This window comes from Hyla sarda, chromosome 6 (genome assembly GCF_029499605.1).
Source record: "Hyla sarda isolate aHylSar1 chromosome 6, aHylSar1.hap1, whole genome shotgun sequence".
In the NCBI taxonomy this organism is placed as follows: domain Eukaryota; kingdom Metazoa; phylum Chordata; class Amphibia; order Anura; family Hylidae; genus Hyla; species Hyla sarda.
In genome coordinates, this window is record NC_079194.1 from 288,729,700 (window position 1) to 288,749,069 (window position 19,370).

The 19,370-nt window shown below is 41.5% G+C and overlaps 1 protein-coding gene and 1 long non-coding RNA gene across 10 annotated transcripts in view; one reads left to right on the forward strand and one right to left on the reverse strand.

The window, feature by feature from the left end:
• The window catches only part of DGKZ (diacylglycerol kinase zeta), a 232,754-nt gene that overhangs the window by 165,203 nt on the left and 48,181 nt on the right, over positions 1-19,370 (forward strand). For all 8 annotated transcript variants that reach the window (XM_056527642.1, XM_056527644.1, XM_056527645.1 and 5 more), the window contains 8 exons: positions 387-527; positions 1,040-1,118; positions 4,549-4,604; positions 4,684-4,746; positions 6,888-6,961; positions 8,527-8,638; positions 15,129-15,328; positions 17,552-17,652. In XM_056527642.1, the coding sequence (XP_056383617.1) occupies positions 387-527; positions 1,040-1,118; positions 4,549-4,604; positions 4,684-4,746; positions 6,888-6,961; positions 8,527-8,638; positions 15,129-15,328; positions 17,552-17,652 (826 nt within the window). The remainder of the gene's footprint in view (positions 1-386; positions 528-1,039; positions 1,119-4,548; positions 4,605-4,683; positions 4,747-6,887; positions 6,962-8,526; positions 8,639-15,128; positions 15,329-17,551; positions 17,653-19,370) is intronic.
• The window catches only part of LOC130277212 (uncharacterized), a 133,560-nt gene that overhangs the window by 3,299 nt on the left and 110,891 nt on the right, over positions 1-19,370 (reverse strand). For both annotated transcript variants that reach the window (XR_008845400.1, XR_008845399.1), the window contains one exon: positions 361-490. This is a non-coding gene — a long non-coding RNA (uncharacterized LOC130277212). The remainder of the gene's footprint in view (positions 1-360; positions 491-19,370) is intronic.

Below are 19,370 nucleotides of genomic sequence, written 5' to 3' on the forward strand. Positions count from 1 at the left end.
TGATGTGACAGGTGTCAGAATCTGAGAGTCAGACATGTTAGATTTAAACATTCCCAATCCTATTGTTCTTTGGGAGATAAAGCCTTTACCAAAGGTGTCTGGCAGTAGCCTTCCACCCCATGCAGAGCACATGCACACCCATTTGTGTGGGACGATCAGGACAGATAGCTGTAAGGCATACAAATATTTGGCCATCATCTTTTGATCCCATATATGCGAGAATAGGCTGCAAGCCCATGTTCTTTTATGTACCGGATACTGCACTCTTCTTCATGCCACAGAGAAGAGTCATCCTACAGATCGGGCGACCTCTTACCCCTCACCAAAATAGTAGATGATGAACTATTGTAATCCTTTCACCTGCTCATTTGTCCCGTATGCACTAGGGTTACACCGATGAGCCCCTCTCCAAAATCCTGAGCCATGTAGAGGAGGGAACTGTGGTCCAGCTGGACAGGTGGAACTTGGAAGTTGAGCGAAACCTCGACGCCTGTGAGGAGGACAGAGGAGAAGGAGCTACAGATAAAGTAAGTGATGACAAAGTTGCAGGATATAAAAAAAAAAATTTTTCATATCAACTGGCTCCAGAAAGTTAAACATATTTGTAAATTACTTCTATTAAAGAAAATCCTAATCCTACCAGTACTTACCAGCTGCTGAAGTTGAGTTGTTCTTTTCTGTCTGACAACAGTGCTCTCTGCTGACATCTCTGTCTGTCTCAGGAACTGTCCAGAGTAGGAGCAAATCCCCATAGCAAACCTCTACTGCTCTGGACAGTTCCTGAGACAGACAGAGGTGTCAGCAGAGAGCACGGTTTTCAGACAGAAAAGAACAACTCAACTTCAGCAGCTGATAAGTACTGGTAGGATTAAGATTTTTTAAATTTTTTTAATAGAAGTAATTTACAAATCTGTTTAACTTTCTGGAGCCAGTTGATATGAAAAAAACTTTTTTTTTGACCGGAATAACCCTTTAAAAAGTAGCGTATAAATCCTTAAGTGATATCATTGGGTTGTAAAATCTGTTTCCTTTCCATCAGTTGCCTCTAGATGTGTTCAATAACTACTTCAGCCTGGGATTCGACGCTCGGGTCACCTTGGAATTCCACGAGTCGAGAGGTAATGTGTCTAGGACAGTGTTTCCCAACCAGGGTGCCTCCAGCTGTTGCAAAACTACAACTCCCAGCATGCCCGGACAGCCTTTGGCTGTCCGGGCATGCTGGGAGTTGTAGTTTTGCAACAGCTAGAGGCACCCTGGTTGGGAAACACTGGTCTAGGACTATGTGACTATGCTGCAATTGTGTGTAGATCATCAATTCAGTCTTTCCACCACTGGGGGGAGCTATTTTGTAAAGCCCTACAACTCTTTTTTTGTCTACTGCATAACAGACCGCTGTTTTCCCTAGAAACCCGACTTGTTTTATGGGAAATTGTAAACTGCTTACAAAGTGGTAAAACATTTTTAGTGGTACCATAACGCCTCCAGGATGTACAAAAGCTCACATAGTCCCCCATAGTGCAGGTAAGAAGTTGCTGCTTATTTGCCCATTTTAAGGGTTAAAAAAATAGCGATAATTCAACAGCATAGTATTAGAGCAAACTGGTTGGACGTATGTGACTACTGACCACCAGTACTGGGCATATGTGACTACTGACCACCAGTACTGGACATATGTGACTACTGACTACCAGTACTGGACATATGTGACTACTGATCACCAGTACTGGACATATGTGACTACTGATCACCAGTACTGGACATATGTGACTACTGATCACCAGTACTGGGCATATGTGACTACTGATCACCAGTACTGGACATATGTGACTACTGATCACCAGTACTGGGCATATGTGACTACTGATCACCAGTACTGGCCATATGTGACTACTGACCACCAGTACTGGACATATGTGACTACTGACCACCAGTACTGGACATATCTGACTACTGACCACCAGTACTGGACATATCTGACTACTGACCACCAGTACTGGACATATGTGACTACTGACCACCAGTACTGGGCATATGTGACTACTGACCACCAGTACTGGACATATGTGACTACTGATCACCAGTACTGGGCATATGTGACTACTGACCACCAGTACTGGACATATGTGACTACTGATCACCAGTACTGGACATATGTGACTACTGACCACCAGTACTGGACATATGTGACTACTGACCACCAGTACTGGACATATGTGACTACTGACCACCAGTACTGGACATATGTGACTACTGACCGCCTGTACTGGACATATGTGACTACTGACCACCAGTACTGGACATATGTGACTACTGACCACCAGTACTGGACATATGTGACTACTGACCACCAGTACTGGGCATATGTGACTACTGACCACCAGTACTGGACATATGTGACTACTGACCACCAGTACTGGACATATGTGACTACTGACCACCAGTACTGGCCATATGTGACTACTGACCACCAGTACTGGACTTATGTGACTACTGACCACCAGTACTGGACTTATGTGACTACTGACCACCAGTACTGGACTTATGTGACTACTGACCACCAGTACTGGACATATGTGACTACTGACCACCAGTACTGGACATATGGGACTACTGACCACCAGTACTCGACATATGTGACTACTGACCACCAGTACTGGACATATGTGACTACTGACCACCAGTACTGGACATATGTGACTACTGACCACCAGTACTGGACATATGTGACTACTGACCACCAGTACTGGACATATGGGACTACTGACCACCAGTACTGGACATATGTGACTACTGACCACCAGTACTGGACATATGTGACTACTTACCGCCAGTACTGGACATATGTGACTACTGACCGCCAGTACTGGACATATGTGACTACTGACCGCCTGTACTGGACATATGTGACTACTGACCGCCTGTACTGGACATATGTGACTACTGACCACCAGTACTGGACATATGTGACTACTGACCGCCTGTACTGGACATATGTGACTACTGACCGCCTGTACTGGACATATGTGACTACTGACCGCCAGTACTGGACATATGTGACTACTGACCGCCAGTACTGGACATATGTGACTACTGACCGCCAGTACTGGACATATGTGACTACTGACCACCAGTACTGGACATATGTGACTACTGACCACCAGTACTGGACATATGTGACTACTGACCACCAGTACTGGACATATGTGACTACTGACCACCAGTACTGGGCATATGTGACTACTGACCACCAGTACTGGACATATGTGACTACTGACCACCAGTACTGGGCATATGTGACTACTGACCACCAGTACTGGGCATATGTGACTACTGACTACCAGTACTGGACATATGTGACTACTGACCACCAGTACTGGACATATGTGACTACTGACCACCAGTACTGGACATATGTGACTACTGACCACCAGTACTGGACATATGTGACTACTGACCACCAGTACTGGACATATGTGACTACTGACCACCAGTACTGGACATATGTGACTACTGACCACCAGTACTGGACATATGTGACTACTGACCACCAGTACTGGACATATGTGACTACTGACCATTGTCAGTGGCATTGCCAAGGCCAGCTCCATTTACTCTGTTGACTCGCCACACATGTGCACAGTGATGGTGCTAAAGCTCGGTCTTCCCCCGCTCTTCACTGTTGCTGATGGCGCACGCGTAGTAAAGCCACAGAATGCGGACCACAATCCAGATGTAGGGTATACGCACAGGACTTGGAGAGGGAGAGGGTAGTGAAAGCAGGTGGTGAGAGGCGTTGCAGCTGGGTGCCATTACATACAGACTGTAGCTGTGACAAACATAGCTGGATAACCATGGCCAGTTCCCACATATACACGCACCCTTGGTTAGGCCGAGCATGCATGGTATTTCAATTGGGATGGGAGGGAAAGGAAAAACAAAAGGATCAGGCATTGAAATTCAACATTGAAAGACTCCTCTTTCCCTTCCCCAATAACATCAGCTGGGGGGTGTCGGTAGGCCCCGAACACAATAGAATTTTTTTTTCTCTATTGTTTATGGGGGTCTTAAAGGGGTACTCCGCCCCTAGACATCTTATCCCCTATCCAAAGCATAGTGGATAAGATGTCTGACCGTGGGGGTCCCGCCGCTGGAGAACCCTGCGATCTCCCTGCTGCACCCAGCATTTGTTTAGAGCATCGGGTGCAGTGCCAGAGGCTCGTGACGCCACGGTCACGCCCCACTCGTGCCGTCACGGCCACGCCACCTCAATGCACGTCTATGGGAGGGGACGTGACCGCCTGGGGTGCCGCATCCGAGATCCCCGCGATCAGACTTCTCATCCCCTATCCTTTGGGGATGTTTAGGGGCGGAGTAGCCGCTTAATTAATTGCCCAATGGACAACTCTTTTGAATGCCATAATCCTCTTTCCCTCTTAATATTATATGCAATATACTGTACAGTGTGTTTTATTACTACATATAGTTATTTCTTTATTCTACATAACCAAGTATGTGGTGTGACTATTTGGTGTATTTTCCTTTCTTTAGAGGCTAACCCTGAGAAATTTAACAGCCGATTCCGCAATAAGATGTTCTATGCTGGGGTGAGTCTATCCGCTCTTGTTGTTTATAGTCTTATTCGTGTTTTGCAAGTGCTTATTGTCATTCCCTCTTCTCATGTAGACCGCCTTCTCAGACTTCTTGACCGGCAGCTCCCGAGATTTAGCCAAACACATCCGGGTTGTTGTAAGTTACCTGACCATAACTTATTATTGATTTAGGACAATGTAGCGACTGGACCAGGTAGAGGTGTTCGTACTAGCAAAATAAATTAGTTTTACAGTATATGTTTAACCTTTGAATATTGTTATACATAAAAACCAGCAGAATAGTGAGTACAGCTCTGGAGTATAATACAGGATATAACTCAGGATCAGTACAGGATAAGTAATGTAATGTATGTACACAGTGACCTCACCAGCAGAATAGTGAGTACAGTTCTGGAGTATAATACAGGATATAACTCAGGATCAGTACAGGATAAGTAATGTAATGTATGTACACAGTGACCTCACCAGCAGAATAGTGAGTACAGCTCTGGAGTATAATACAGGATATAACTCAGGATCAGTACAGGATAAGTAATATAATGTATGTACATAGTGACCCCCACCAGCAGAATAGTGAGTACAGCTCTGCAAAATAATACAGGATCTAACTCAGGATCAGTACAGGATAAGTAATGTAATGTATGTACACAGTGACCTCACATCAGGATCAGTACAGGATAAGTAATGTAATGTATGTACACAGTGACCTCACCAGCAGAATAGTGAGTACAGCTCTGCAAAATAATACAGGATATAACTCAGGATCAGTACAGGATAAGTAATGTAATGTATGTACACAGTGACCTCACATCAGGATCAGTACAGGATAAGTAATGTAATGTATGTACACAGTGACCTCACATCAGGATCAGTATAGGATAAGTAATGTAATCTATGTACACAGTGACCTCACATCAGGATCAGTTCAGGATAAGTAATGTAATGTATGTACACAGTGACCTCACATCAGGATCAGTACATGATAAGTAATGTAATGTATGTACACAGTGACCTCACATCAGGATCAGTTCAGGATAAGTAATGTAATGTATGTACACAGTGACCTCACATCAGGATCAGTACAGGATAAGTAATGTAATGTATGTACACAGTGACCTCACATCAGGATCAGTATAGGATAAGTAATGTAATCTATGTACACAGTGACCTCACATCAGGATCAGTTCAGGATAAGTAATGTAATGTATGTACACAGTGACCTCACATCAGGATCAGTACATGATAAGTAATGTAATGTATGTACACAGTGACCTCACATCAGGATCAGTTCAGGATAAGTAATGTAATGTATGTACACAGTGACCTCACATCAGGATCAGTTCAGGATAAGTAATGTAATGTATGTACACAGTGACCTCACATCAGGATCAGTTCAGGATAAGTAATGTAATGTATGTACACAGTGACCTCACATCAGGATCAGTACATGATAAGTAATGTAATGTATGTACACAGTGACCTCACCAGCAGAATAGTGAGTCCAGCTCTGGGGTATAATACAGGATATAACTCAGGATCAGTACAGGATAAGTAATGTAATGTATGTACACAGTGACCTCACCATCAGGATCAGTACAGGATAAGTAATGTAATGTATGTACACAGTGACCTCACCAGCAGAATAGTGAGTACAGCTCTGGAGTATAATACAGGATATAACTCAGGATCAGTACAGGATAAGTAATGTAATGTATGTACACAGTGACCTCACCATCAGGATCAGTACAGGATAAGTAATGTAATGTATGTACACAGTGACCTCACATCAGGATCAGTACAGGATAAGTAATGTAATGTATGTACACAGTGACCTCACCAGCAGAATAGTGAGTACAGCTCTGGAGTATAATACAGGATATAACTCAGGATCAGTACAGGATAAGTAATGTAATGTATGTACACAGTGACCTCACCATCAGGATCAGTACAGGATAAGTAATGTAATGTATGTACACAGTGACCTCACATCAGGATCAGTACAGGATAAGTAATGTAATGCTCCTGTATAATTATCTCTTGGATGTTCTCACAGAAATCTATTTTGTTCCCCATTTACCAATTTTCAGACAAAACAAATGTTCTCTTCTTAGTGTAAATGCCGGACTTTCCTTGTAGTAATAATGGAGGTCGCTCTGTTCTGTATTATAATGTTAATTATACTGAGTGGAGGGAAATTATTTATCCTTTTCCCATTTGCTCCATTTAGACAATTATTTCTCATGTATTTTCTTCATCCGTGTTTTTCGGTATTTCCAGTGTGACGGCACTGACCTGACGGCTAAAATTCAGGAGCTGAAGTTACAATGCTTGGTGTTTCTAAACATCCCTCGGTGAGTGGGGACGCTACGTACCCGGCTGGTCGTAATGTTTTCCTGTTCTTCTATTGGAATCTCTTTATATTCAGTTCACATTAATGTTTCGGCTCATGCACATGGCCATGTTGGGGATCTGTGTCGTATTGTCCGTGTTCTTCTTATACACGATCCATAGCATTGTCTCCCCCCCCCCCCCTGCTGATCAGCTGATTGAGGGACCTTTTCATCGTTTACAATGCACAGCGCCGTACCATTGCTAGTGGCAGTGCATGGTATTGCAGCATAGTCTTATTCACTTAAATTGGACTGAGCTAGAGTACACAACACAGTCTCTACGAGGTGTATGACACTGTAACTGGTAAAGGGGAGGCAACGGTCCTCAATAGAGTGCCTCTTTAGTCAGATGAACAATGGGGGTGCCAGGAGTCAAACCCTCACAGATTTGATATTGGAAGTCTATCCTTAAAGGGGTACTCCACTGGAAAACCTTTTTTTTAAATCAACTGGTGCCAGAAATTTAAACAGATTTGTAAATTACTTCTATTTAAAAATCTTAATGCTTCCAGTACTTATCAGCTGCTGGTATGCTCCAGAGGACGTTTGTTTCTTTTTGAATTCCCTTTCTGTCTGACCACAGTGCTCTCTGCTGACACCTCTGTCCATGTCAGGAACTGTCCAGAGCAGGAAAGGTTTTCTATGGGGATTTAAACCTACTCTGGACAGTTCCTGACATGGACAGAGATGTCAGTAGAGAGCACTGTGGTCAGACAGGAAGGAAATTCAAAAAGAAAATAATTTACGGTGTAGTATACAGCAGCTGATAAGTACTGGAAGGATTAAGATTTTTAAATAGAAGTAATTTACAAGTCAGTTTAACTTTCTGGCACCAGTTGATGTAAAAAGAAATGTTTTCCAGTGGAGTACCCCTTTAAGGTTCAACCATCATTATTAATGGGGTTGTCCACTACTTTAAAATGTATTTCCTGTCTGCAGTACAGCACAGTCTGCCACTCCAATGAAGAATGCATAAAGCCTGTGCTAACATGCTGTCCATATACAGGGAGAGCCGGGGCCTCAGTTCTGGAAATTGTGGGGGGTCCCTGAGGTCAGATGTAGCCCCTTTTCCCCTTGCAGTTTGCAGAATCGGGGCCCCGGTTCTCCCTGTACATGGTGCTGCATGCATTCTACTCTGGTATCTCTGGCGAAACCATATGGAATATTAAAGTAGCAAAGTTTCCCTTTAAAATCCGTGCTCTCCGCTGCCACCTCTGTCCGTATCAGGAACTGTCCAGAGCAGAAGAGGTTTGTTTTAGGGTTTGTGGCTCCTACTCAGGACAGTTCCTGACACGGACAGAGGTGGCAACAGAGAGCACTGTGGTCAGACTGAAAAGAACTACACAACTTCCTCTGGCGCATACAGCAGCTGATAAGTACTGGAAGGATTAAGATTTTTAAATAGAGGTAATTTAGAGATCTGTTTGTTTGAAAACATGTTTTTCTTTCTCAAGAGTACCCCTTTAAATTCCTGGAAACCGTCTAATAACCTTAGCTTGTTGGTTATTTTTTGTTTTTCTCTATAGGTATTGTGCTGGCACTATGCCATGGGGCAACCCCGGTGAGCACCATGACTTTGAACCTCAGAGGCATGATGACGGATGTATAGAAGTGATTGGCTTCACTATGGCATCATTGGTACTGTAAATGTCCTTGTGACAGTCCCCCTTTCTCTTGGTTGCTTTATTTCGGCTGTCCAGGCATGCTAGGAGTTGTATTTTTAATTTAGCCAAACAACAACACTGCAAACATTAAGCGCCGTATGTAGGTCCCGGGGGTACCAATATATAGCCAAAAAGAAAAAAGACCCACAATACTAATATTATTTCAAAAAGTATGACAATCTTTATTAGACAATATAAAACAAACAATTAAAAATAATTAAAAGGCAGAGGATGACCTTAGGCAGGAGACAACAAGCGCCAGTGAACCTGGTATGGGCAATGTAGGTATTCAGTCGAGAGCATATACAATATAAAACGGGCACGGCTGCAAACTCGTAATATAATATAATATAGATATAACATCTAACATACATCAGTATAACATAGGGAGCAGCAATGCAGTATAACAGACATGAATAGGGACCCAAGATAAGTAATACCTAAAGAGACTACCTGTCATATACCCACAAGCCAGGAACACCAAGCACCTACACCCCAACGCACGTTTCGCGTATGGGTCGCCCCCTGACGATGCCCATACGCGAAACGTGCGTTGGGGTGTTGGTGCTTGGTGTTCCTGGCTTGTGGGTATATGACAGGTAGTCTCTTTAGGTATTACTTATCTTGGGTCCCTATTCATGTCTGTTATACTGCATTGCTGCTCCCTATGTTATACTGATGTATGTTAGATGTTATATCTATATTATATTATATTACGAGTTTGCAGCCGTGCCCGTTTTATATTGTATATGCTCTCGACTGAATACCTACATTGCCCATACCAGGTTCACTGGCGCTTGTTGTCTCCTGCCTAAGGTCATCCTCTGCCTTTTAATTATTTTTAATTGTTTGTTTTATATTGTCTAATAAAGATTGTCATACTTTTTGAAATAATATTAGTATTGTGGGTCTCTTTGTTTTTGGCTATATATGAGTTGTATTTTTGCAACAGCTGGAGGCACCCTGGTTGGGAATCACTGGCTTATAATATAGGTTCTGCACACAAGTAGCTTTGAACCTGTCTACATTGTGTTGTTACAGCAGGGCACTACATTCCAGCTCTCCTTATTGTCATTACAATCAGCTCCCACTAGGTGGCAGGGCTGTCTCTTATATTCAAACCCTTGCATGCGGCTGCTTGGTCTTCTGACGCCACAGACTCCATTGCTATAATGGCTGCTCAGACTCCATATGCCAGTGTTTCCCAACCAGGGTGCCTCCAGTTGTTTCAAAACTACAACTCCCAGCATGCCCAGACAGCATATTCTCCACCTCAGTGTTTTCCATTGAGTGTTCCTCAAGCTGTTGCAAAACTACAACACCCAGCATGCCTGAACACCCTCTGGCTGTCCGGACATGCTGGAAGTTGTAGTCTTGCAACAGCTGGAGGCTCCCTGGTTGGGAAACACTGCCATATCTTATCATATATGTATAAACAGTCTCCGAAGAATTGTTGCAGTAATATCTCCTGACCTGATACACTACTGCTATAAAGTTGTGATGCTGTTATACTGAATGTGCAAATTACCATACATTGTATGTGATAGGAGATCGAGAGATAGATACATATGAGATAATAATGTTCATCATAGGTTATAACCTCAACTATGAGCGACAGAATGAGAGAAAAAATCCATAAAATCACATTGTCTGATTTTTAAAGAACTTATTTGCAAATTTATTTGAAAATTACAGCCTCTCATCTTTTTAATTGGTGGCTGACTAAATACTTTTTTGCCCCACTGTAGATAGATAGATATGAGATAGATAGATATGAGATAGATAGATAGATAGATATGAGATAGATAGATATGAGATAGATAGATATGAGATAGATAGATATGAGATAGATAGATATGAGATAGATAGATATGAGAGAGATAGATATGAGATAGATAGATATGAGATAGATAGATATGAGATAGATAGATATGAGATAGATAGATATGAGATAGATATGAGATAGATATGAGATAGATATGAGATAGATAGATAGATAGATATGAGATAGATATGAGATATGAGATAGATATGAGATATGAGAGAGAGATAGATATGAGATAGATAGATAGATATGAGATAAATATCCAATAAGAACAGCACCTCCAAAAATGTCAAGAAAAAAAGAAATTGGGGTGCCCGCATATTCTGAACCTCGGTCCACTGGTTCCTCAATGCATACAAAAAATATAGAAGCAGCACACCACAGGTAGAGTTCAAAAGAACGGTGAATTTATTCCATGATGTGAGAGACTACGTTTCTCCAGCCTCACGCTGGCTTTCTCAAGTGATATGAGATAGATAGATAGATATGAGAGAGAGAAATATGAGATAGATAGATATGAGATAGATAGATATGAGATAGATAGATATGAGATAGATAGATATGAGAGAGAGATAGATATGAGAGAGAGATAGATATGAGAGAGAGATAGATATGAGATAGAGAGATAGATATGAGATAGATATGAGATAGATATGAGATAGATAGATAGATATGAGATAGATAGATAGATATGAGATAGATAGATAGATAGGAGATACATAGATAGGAGATAGATATGAGATAGATAGGAGATAGATAGATAGGAGATAGATAGATAGGAGATAGATAGATAGGAGATAGATAGATAGGAGATAGATAGATAGATATGAGAGAGAGAGATAGGAGATAGAGAGAGAGAGATAGGAGATAGAGAGAGAGATAGGAGATAGATAGATAGATATGAGATAGATAGATAGGAGATAGATAGATAGATAGATAGATAGGAGATAGATAGATAGATAGATAGATAGATAGGAGATAGATAGATAGATAGATAGGAGATAGATAGATAGATAGATAGGAGATAGGAGATAGATAGGAGATAGGAGATAGATAGGAGATAGATAGATAGATAGGAGATAGATAGATAGATAGATAGATAGATAGATAGATAGGAGATAGATAGATAGATAGGAGATAGATAGATAGATAGGAGATAGATAGATAGGAGATAGATAGTTAGATAGGAGATAGATAGATAGATAGGAGATAGATAGATAGATAGGAGATAGATAGATAGAGAGATAGATAGGAGATAGATAGATAGATAGATAGGAGATAGGAGATAGGAGATAGATAGATAGATAGATAGATAGATAGATAGATAGATAGGAGATGGATAGATAGATAGATAGATAGATAGATAGGAGATGGATAGATAGGAGATAGATAGATAGGAGATGGATAGATAGATAGGAAATAGATAGATAGGAGATAGATAGATAGATAGGAGATAGATAGATAGATAGATAGGAGATAGATAGATAGATAGATAGGAGATAGATAGATAGATAGGAGATAGATAGATAGATAGGAGATAGATAGATAGATAGGAGATAGATAGATAGATAGATAGATAGGAGATAGATAGATAGATAGGAGATAGATAGATAGATAGATAGATAGATAGGAGATAGATAGATAGATAGATAGGAGATAGATAGATAGGAGATAGATAGGAGATAGATAGATAGATAGGAGATAGATAGATAGATAGGAGATAGATAGATAGGAGATAGATAGATAGGAGATAGATAGATAGGAGATAGATAGATAGGAGATAGATAGATAGATAGGAGATAGATAGATAGATAGGAGATAGATAGATAGATAGGAGATAGGAGATAGATAGATAGGAGATAGATAGATAGGAGATAGATAGATAGAGAGATAGATAGATAGATAGATAGGAGATAGATAGATAGATAGATAGATAGGAGATAGATAGATAGATAGATAGATAGGAGATAGATAGATAGATAGGAGATAGATAGATAGATAGGAGATAGATAGATAGATAGATAGGAGATAGGAGATAGATAGGAGATAGATAGATAGATAGGAGATAGATAGATAGATAGGAGATAGATAGATAGATAGGAGATAGATAGATAGGAGATAGATAGATAGATAGATAGGAGATAGATAGATAGATAGGAGATAGATAGATAGATAGGAGATAGATAGATAGATAGATAGGAGATAGGAGATAGATAGATAGATAGATAGATAGATAGATAGGAGATGGATAGATAGGAGATGGATAGATAGATAGGAGATGGATAGATAGATAGGAGATAGATAGATAGGAGATAGATAGATAGATAGATAGGAGATAGATAGATAGATAGGAGATAGATAGATAGATAGATAGGAGATAGATAGATAGATAGGAGATAGATAGATAGATAGGAGATAGATAGATAGATAGGAGATAGATAGATAGATAGGAGATAGATAGATAGATAGATAGGAGATAGATAGATAGATAGATAGATAGATAGATAGATAGGAGATAGATAGATAGATAGGAGATAGATAGATAGATAGGAGATAGATAGATAGATAGGAGATAGATAGATAGATAGGAGATAGATAGATAGATAGGAGATAGATAGATAGATAGATAGATAGGAGATAGATAGGAGATAGATAGATAGATAGATAGGAGATAGATAGATAGATAGGAGATAGATAGATAGATAGGAGATAGATAGATAGATAGATAGATAGGAGATAGATAGATAGATAGATAGGAGATAGATAGATAGGAGATAGATAGATAGGAGATAGATAGATAGATAGGAGATAGATAGATAGATAGGAGATAGATAGATAGATAGATAGGAGATAGGAGATAGATAGATAGATAGATAGATAGATAGATAGATAGATAGGAGATAGATAGATAGATAGATAGATAGGAGATAGATAGATAGATAGATAGATAGATAGGAGATAGATAGATAGATAGATAGATAGGAGATAGATAGATAGATAGGAGATAGATAGATAGATAGGAGATAGATATAAGATAGATAGGAGATAGATATAAGATAGATAGGAGATAGATATAAGATAGATAGGAGATAGATATAAGATAGATAGGAGATAGATAGATAGATAGATAGATATGAGATAGATAGATAGATATGAGATAGATAGATAGATAGATATGAGATAGATAGATAGATAGATAGATAGATAGATATGAGATAGGAGATAGATAGATAGATAGATAGATAGATATGAGATAGGAGATAGATAGATAGATAGATAGATAGATATGAGATAGATAGATAGATAGATAGGAGATAGATATAAGATAGATAGATATGAGATAGATGGATGGATAGATATTGGATCAATAGATATAGATGGAAATTGTATGTATGTGATAGATATATATAGACACCCACACACTGATATCTAAAGATTATATATATATATATATATATATATATATATATATATATATATATATATATATAGGTGAAATTCGAAAAATTAGAATATCGTACAAAGTTAATTTCTTTCAGTAATTCAACTTAAAAGGTGAAACTAATATATGAGAGAGACTCATTACATGCAAAGCAAGATAGTTCAAGCCGTGATTTGTCATAATTGTGATGATTATGGTTACAGCTCATGAAAACCACAAATCCCCGATATATGATATGATTGGGGGGCCCTGTCATCTGCTGGTGTCGGTCACTGCGCTTCATTAAGTCCAGGATCAGCGCATCCGTCTACCAGGAGATTTTGGAGCACTTCATGCTTCCTTCCACAGACAAGTTCCAGTACTGAGATAAATGAAGTTTTGCACGATATTCTAATTTTTCAAATCTCACCTGTGTGTGTGTGTGTGTGTGTATGTATGTGTATATATATATATATATATATATATATATATATATATATATATATACCAGGAGTGGTAATCTCTCCCTGAGATAAATACTCATCCCCTTTAGTTGCTCTCAGGCCTCTTACCACAGCCAAACCAGATCACCCTGCTCTGTACTGACGAGTGGCAAAAACCCCGAAACAGCTGTCTGCAGATGGGTAGAAACTTTCCTTTTGGGAAGTAGTCTGGCTTGGCATAAATCCCGATCAGCTTTCCATATTCCTTAACAGGAGCTAAGCTGATACCAGGGAACACTACCTGAATAAGGTGATGTAATGAGCTGCTTTGCATATTCCCCTATATATAATGTTTAGATATCCGTGTGTGCGTGTGTATATATATATATATATAATCTTTAGATATCCGTGTGTGTATATATATATATATATATATATAATCTTTAGATATCCGTGTGTGCGTGTGTGTATATATATATATATATATATATATATATATATAATTTTTAGATATCCGTGTGTATATATATATATATATATATATATATATATATATATATAATCTTCAGATATCCTTGTGTGTGTGTGTGTATATATATATATATATATAACAATCAGAGAAGTGGTCTCACATAGCATTTGATGTTGCCGTACGTGCTGATGTATGTACACCCACTAGGTGAATACCGCGTACACTTTTCTGTGTTCTCTGATTGTATACGCTTTACGCTGTGATGCCTCCATTCATTACTTTTCCATTCCATGTGACCTGCAGGCCGCCCTACAGGTTGGAGGACACGGAGAACGCCTGCACCAGTGCCGGGAGGTCCTATTACGGACGTACAAGTCAATTCCGATGCAGGTTGACGGCGAACCGTGCAAGTTGGGGCCGTCCGTGGTGAAGATCAGTCTGCGCAACCAAGCGAACCTTATTCAGAAGACCAAGCGGCGGACTTCTCTCCCTCAGCTGAATGAGTAAGATACTATATATATATATAACTATATATATATATATATATATATATATATATATATATATATATATATATATATATATATATTGCCTTTGTGTATGATGGAAGACCGTCCATTGGGGATATGCCCAGACTGTATTTCATCTTGATATTCCCCTTTATACTATCGGAACCATTCAAGGTTCTATTAGGGAATTGCTTATAATTCACTTCCCTAATATAACTTCTCTGTTTCTGAATCAGATCTTTGGTTAAACTCTTGTGTTTTCCAACCAGTGTGCCTCCAGCTGTTGCAAAACTACAACTCCCAGCATGCCTGGACAGCCTTTGGCTGTCCGGGCATGCTGGGAGTTGTAGTTTTGCAACAGCTGGAGGCACATTGGCTCGGAAACACCGGTTTAAAGCATGATCTGGGAGTTTATTTTTTACTTCAGCCTTTGAGCCCATGATGCCCAGTTATAACACTGTGTAATTTGCTTCTATTACCTCCGTGCGCCACGTTGTCCCGTTTTCAAGCACCCCCGGATGTGCTGTAGTCTCGGACCTGTCCCAGCATCCCCGGTGGCCAGAGACAATGGGGGAGATTTATCAAAACCTGTGCAAAGGAAAAGTTGCCCAGTTGCCCATAGCAACCAATCAGATCGCTTCTTTCATTTTGCAGAGGCCTTGTTAAAAATGAAAGAAGCGATCTGATTGGTTGCTATGGGCAACTGGGCAACTTTTCCTCTGGGCAGGTTTTGATAAATCTCCCCCAATATGTCCTAATTCACATGGTCTTCAGGGAGCGTAGCTATGCTGCAGTGGGAGGGATTTACTGAAGTCATGCTATCCACCCTCCCACTGCAGCATAGCTACGCCCCCTGAAGACCACATGACTTATGACATATAGTTTATGGCCACATGGAATGCTGGGAAAGGTCGGAGACAACAGTAATTTAAAAAGACTTGCACTACAGCACTTCTGGGTGTGGGTCCTGTGCATGAAAATGGGACAAAGAAGCGTATTACACTGTATTATTACTTGGCATCATGGCACCAAAAATTTCCTTGCGGAGATTCCACCTACAGCCGAGCACCTGCAGAACATGCCAGTAAAGTGAAAAAAACTGTGACCCGTAGCCGAATGTGACCTGAGCTCAGCGCTCTCAGCCCTTCTCAGAGCTGATTGCTGTTAGGATTAGGGGTTAGGATTAGGGTTAAGAATAGGGGTTAGGATTAAAGGGGTTATCCAGGAAAAAAAACTTAAAAAAAAAAAAATATCAACTGGCTCCAGAAAGTTAAACAGATTTGTAAATTACTTCTATTAAAAAAATCTTAATCCTTTCAGTATTTATAAGCTGCTGAAGTTGAGTTGTTCTTTTCTGTCTAAGTGCTCTCTGATGACACGTGTCTCGGGAACTGTCACGGGTAGAAGTAAATCCCCATAGCAAACCTCTTCTACTCTGTGCAGTTCCCAAGACAAGCAGAGATGTCAGCAGAGAGCACTGTTGCCAGACAGAAAACATCGACTCAACTTCAGCAGCTGATAATTATTGGAAGGATTAAGATTTTTTTTTAATAGAAGTCATTTACAAATCTGTTTAACTTTCTGGTGCCAGTTGATTGATATATAAAGTTTTTTCCTGGAATACCCCTTTTAAGGGTTACGGTTAGGATTACGGGTTGGGATTAGGGGTAAGGGTTAGGATTAGGGGTTAGAATTAGAGGTTAGGGAGTGAGAGGGAGACATTCCGCAACAGACACATATTTTCTTTATTATGCCGGCACTAGGACCGCTCAGAAATGCGCAGTCTCATAGACGACATTGCATTTCCGTGCGGACTCCGCAGAAGGAATAGACATGTCTATTCTTTTTGCGGACACCGGAATTTGAATTTCCGCACCAGAAACATCTTAAAGGAGAACTGCGGCGAAAGTTAACTTATAAGTAGCTGATCGCGAGGGGTCTGATTGCTGGGGCCCCCCCGCGATTACCGGGAACGGACCCGGCACTCAGTGAGGAGCGCGTGCTGCAGCACGCGCTCCTCACAGACTGCCGGGTCCTTTCACCAATATGGGATCACAGAAAAGACCCAAAAAAAAGAACCCGAGACGTCGGACCCTCCGCGATCAGTTACTTATCCCCTATCCTGTGCATAGGGGATACGTTAATTTTCTCCTTTAAATTGGTTCACGTACGATCAATGCCAGTAAATATTCCTCTAACATGCGTGTTTGTGTTTAGTCAGCAGCCGGTCCCGGACAGATTGCGTCTGCGCGTCAGTCGTATTTCCATGCACGACTATGAGGTTTTGCACTATGACAAGGAGAAGCTGAGAGAAGCCTGTGAGTACGGTCTATGGGCCGCTGCACGTAACGTTCCAATCTCCTATTAAACTTTTGAGGGTCCCGTCTAGAAAACGTTTCTGCAGGAGGGGGTTTTATTGGCCTTTATTTCAGCAGTCATTTACTGTGCAATATATGTTTATGAGCCGCGAGCAGTCACGTAAAACTAATATATATAGTCGGAGAGTTGTGACCTCATCCTCTCAGTATGCGCGAACAGAAGCAGCGTTACCTGAGAAAGTAACCGTATCATTGTATGGACTGGAAGAAGGGACATCACAGAAAAGCAGCAGGTCACAAACATTTTGGGGGAAATTTATCAGAACCTGTCCAGAGGAAAAGTTGCCCAGTTGCCCATAGCAACCAATCAGATCTCTTCTTTCATTTTGCAGAGGCCTGGTTAAAAATGAAAGAAGCGATCTGATTGGTTGCTATGGGCAACTCAGCAACTTTTCCTCTGGACGGGTTTTGATAAATCTCCCCCTTTATATACATATACAGTGATCCCCCGACCTAAGATGGCCCCGACATATGATCATTTCAACATATGATGGCCTCTCAGAGGCAGCATCAACATACAATGCTTTTATATGTCGGGGCCATCACATAAACAGCTATCCGGCAGAACAGACTGCTTTAGCTACCGCTGGGTAGCCGTTTAATGTGCCCCGTGTGCTCCGGTGAGTGTCACTCACCTGTCCCCGACGTTCCGGAACATCCTCCTTATGCTCCGCTGCATGGCCGTCGCTCTCCTTCGTCGTCGTCATGTTGACGCGCGCACACCGTCCCATCATCCAATAGGAGCGGCGTGCGCAGCGACGTGATGACGGCGATGGAAAGTGACTATGCAGGGCAGCGGTAACAGTCCGGAGCGGCGGGGACACCCCGGTGACATGATGGCGAGCGACAATCCAGGGCAGGAGTGACTGTCCGGAGCGGCGGGGACACGAGTACAGTGGTCCCTCAACATACGATGGTAATCCGTTCCAAACGGACCATCATTTGTTGAAACCATCGTATGTTGAGGGATCCGTGCAATGTAAAGTATAGGACAGTGGTCTTCAACCTGCGGACCTCCAGATGTTGCAAAACTACAACACCCAGTATGCCCGGACAGCCAACGGCTGTCCGGGCATGCTGGGTGTTGTAGTTTTGCAACATCTGGATGTCCGCAGGTTGAAGACCACTGGTAGAGGAAGTTGTACTCACCTGTCCCCGCCGTTCCGGACGTCACCGCTCGTCACCGCTGCCCTGGATGTCGCCGTCCATCGCTGTCGCCGCGTCCCCGAGGTGTCCCCGACGCTCTGGAAAGGCCTCTGCTTCCCCAGCATCCGCGCGCTCCGTCGCCGCCATCACGTTTTACGCACGCCTCTCCTATTGGATGACGGGACGGCGTGCGCAGCAACGTGATGACGACGATGGAGAGCGCCGACGATGCAGGGGATCCCGAAGAGGATGTGCCGGAGCCCCGAGGACAGGTAAGTGATCACCACCGGACCACACGGGGCACCGTAAACGGCTATCCGGTGGCAGATGAAGCAGTCTGCGCTGCCGGATAGCCGTTTATGCGATGGCCCCGACATACAAAAGCATCGTATGTTGATGCTGCGTCTGAGAGACCATCGCATGTTGAAATTATCGTATGTCGGGGCCATCGTAGGTCGAGGGGTCACTGTATAACTTTCTATATTTATTATTGCACGGATCCCTCAACATAC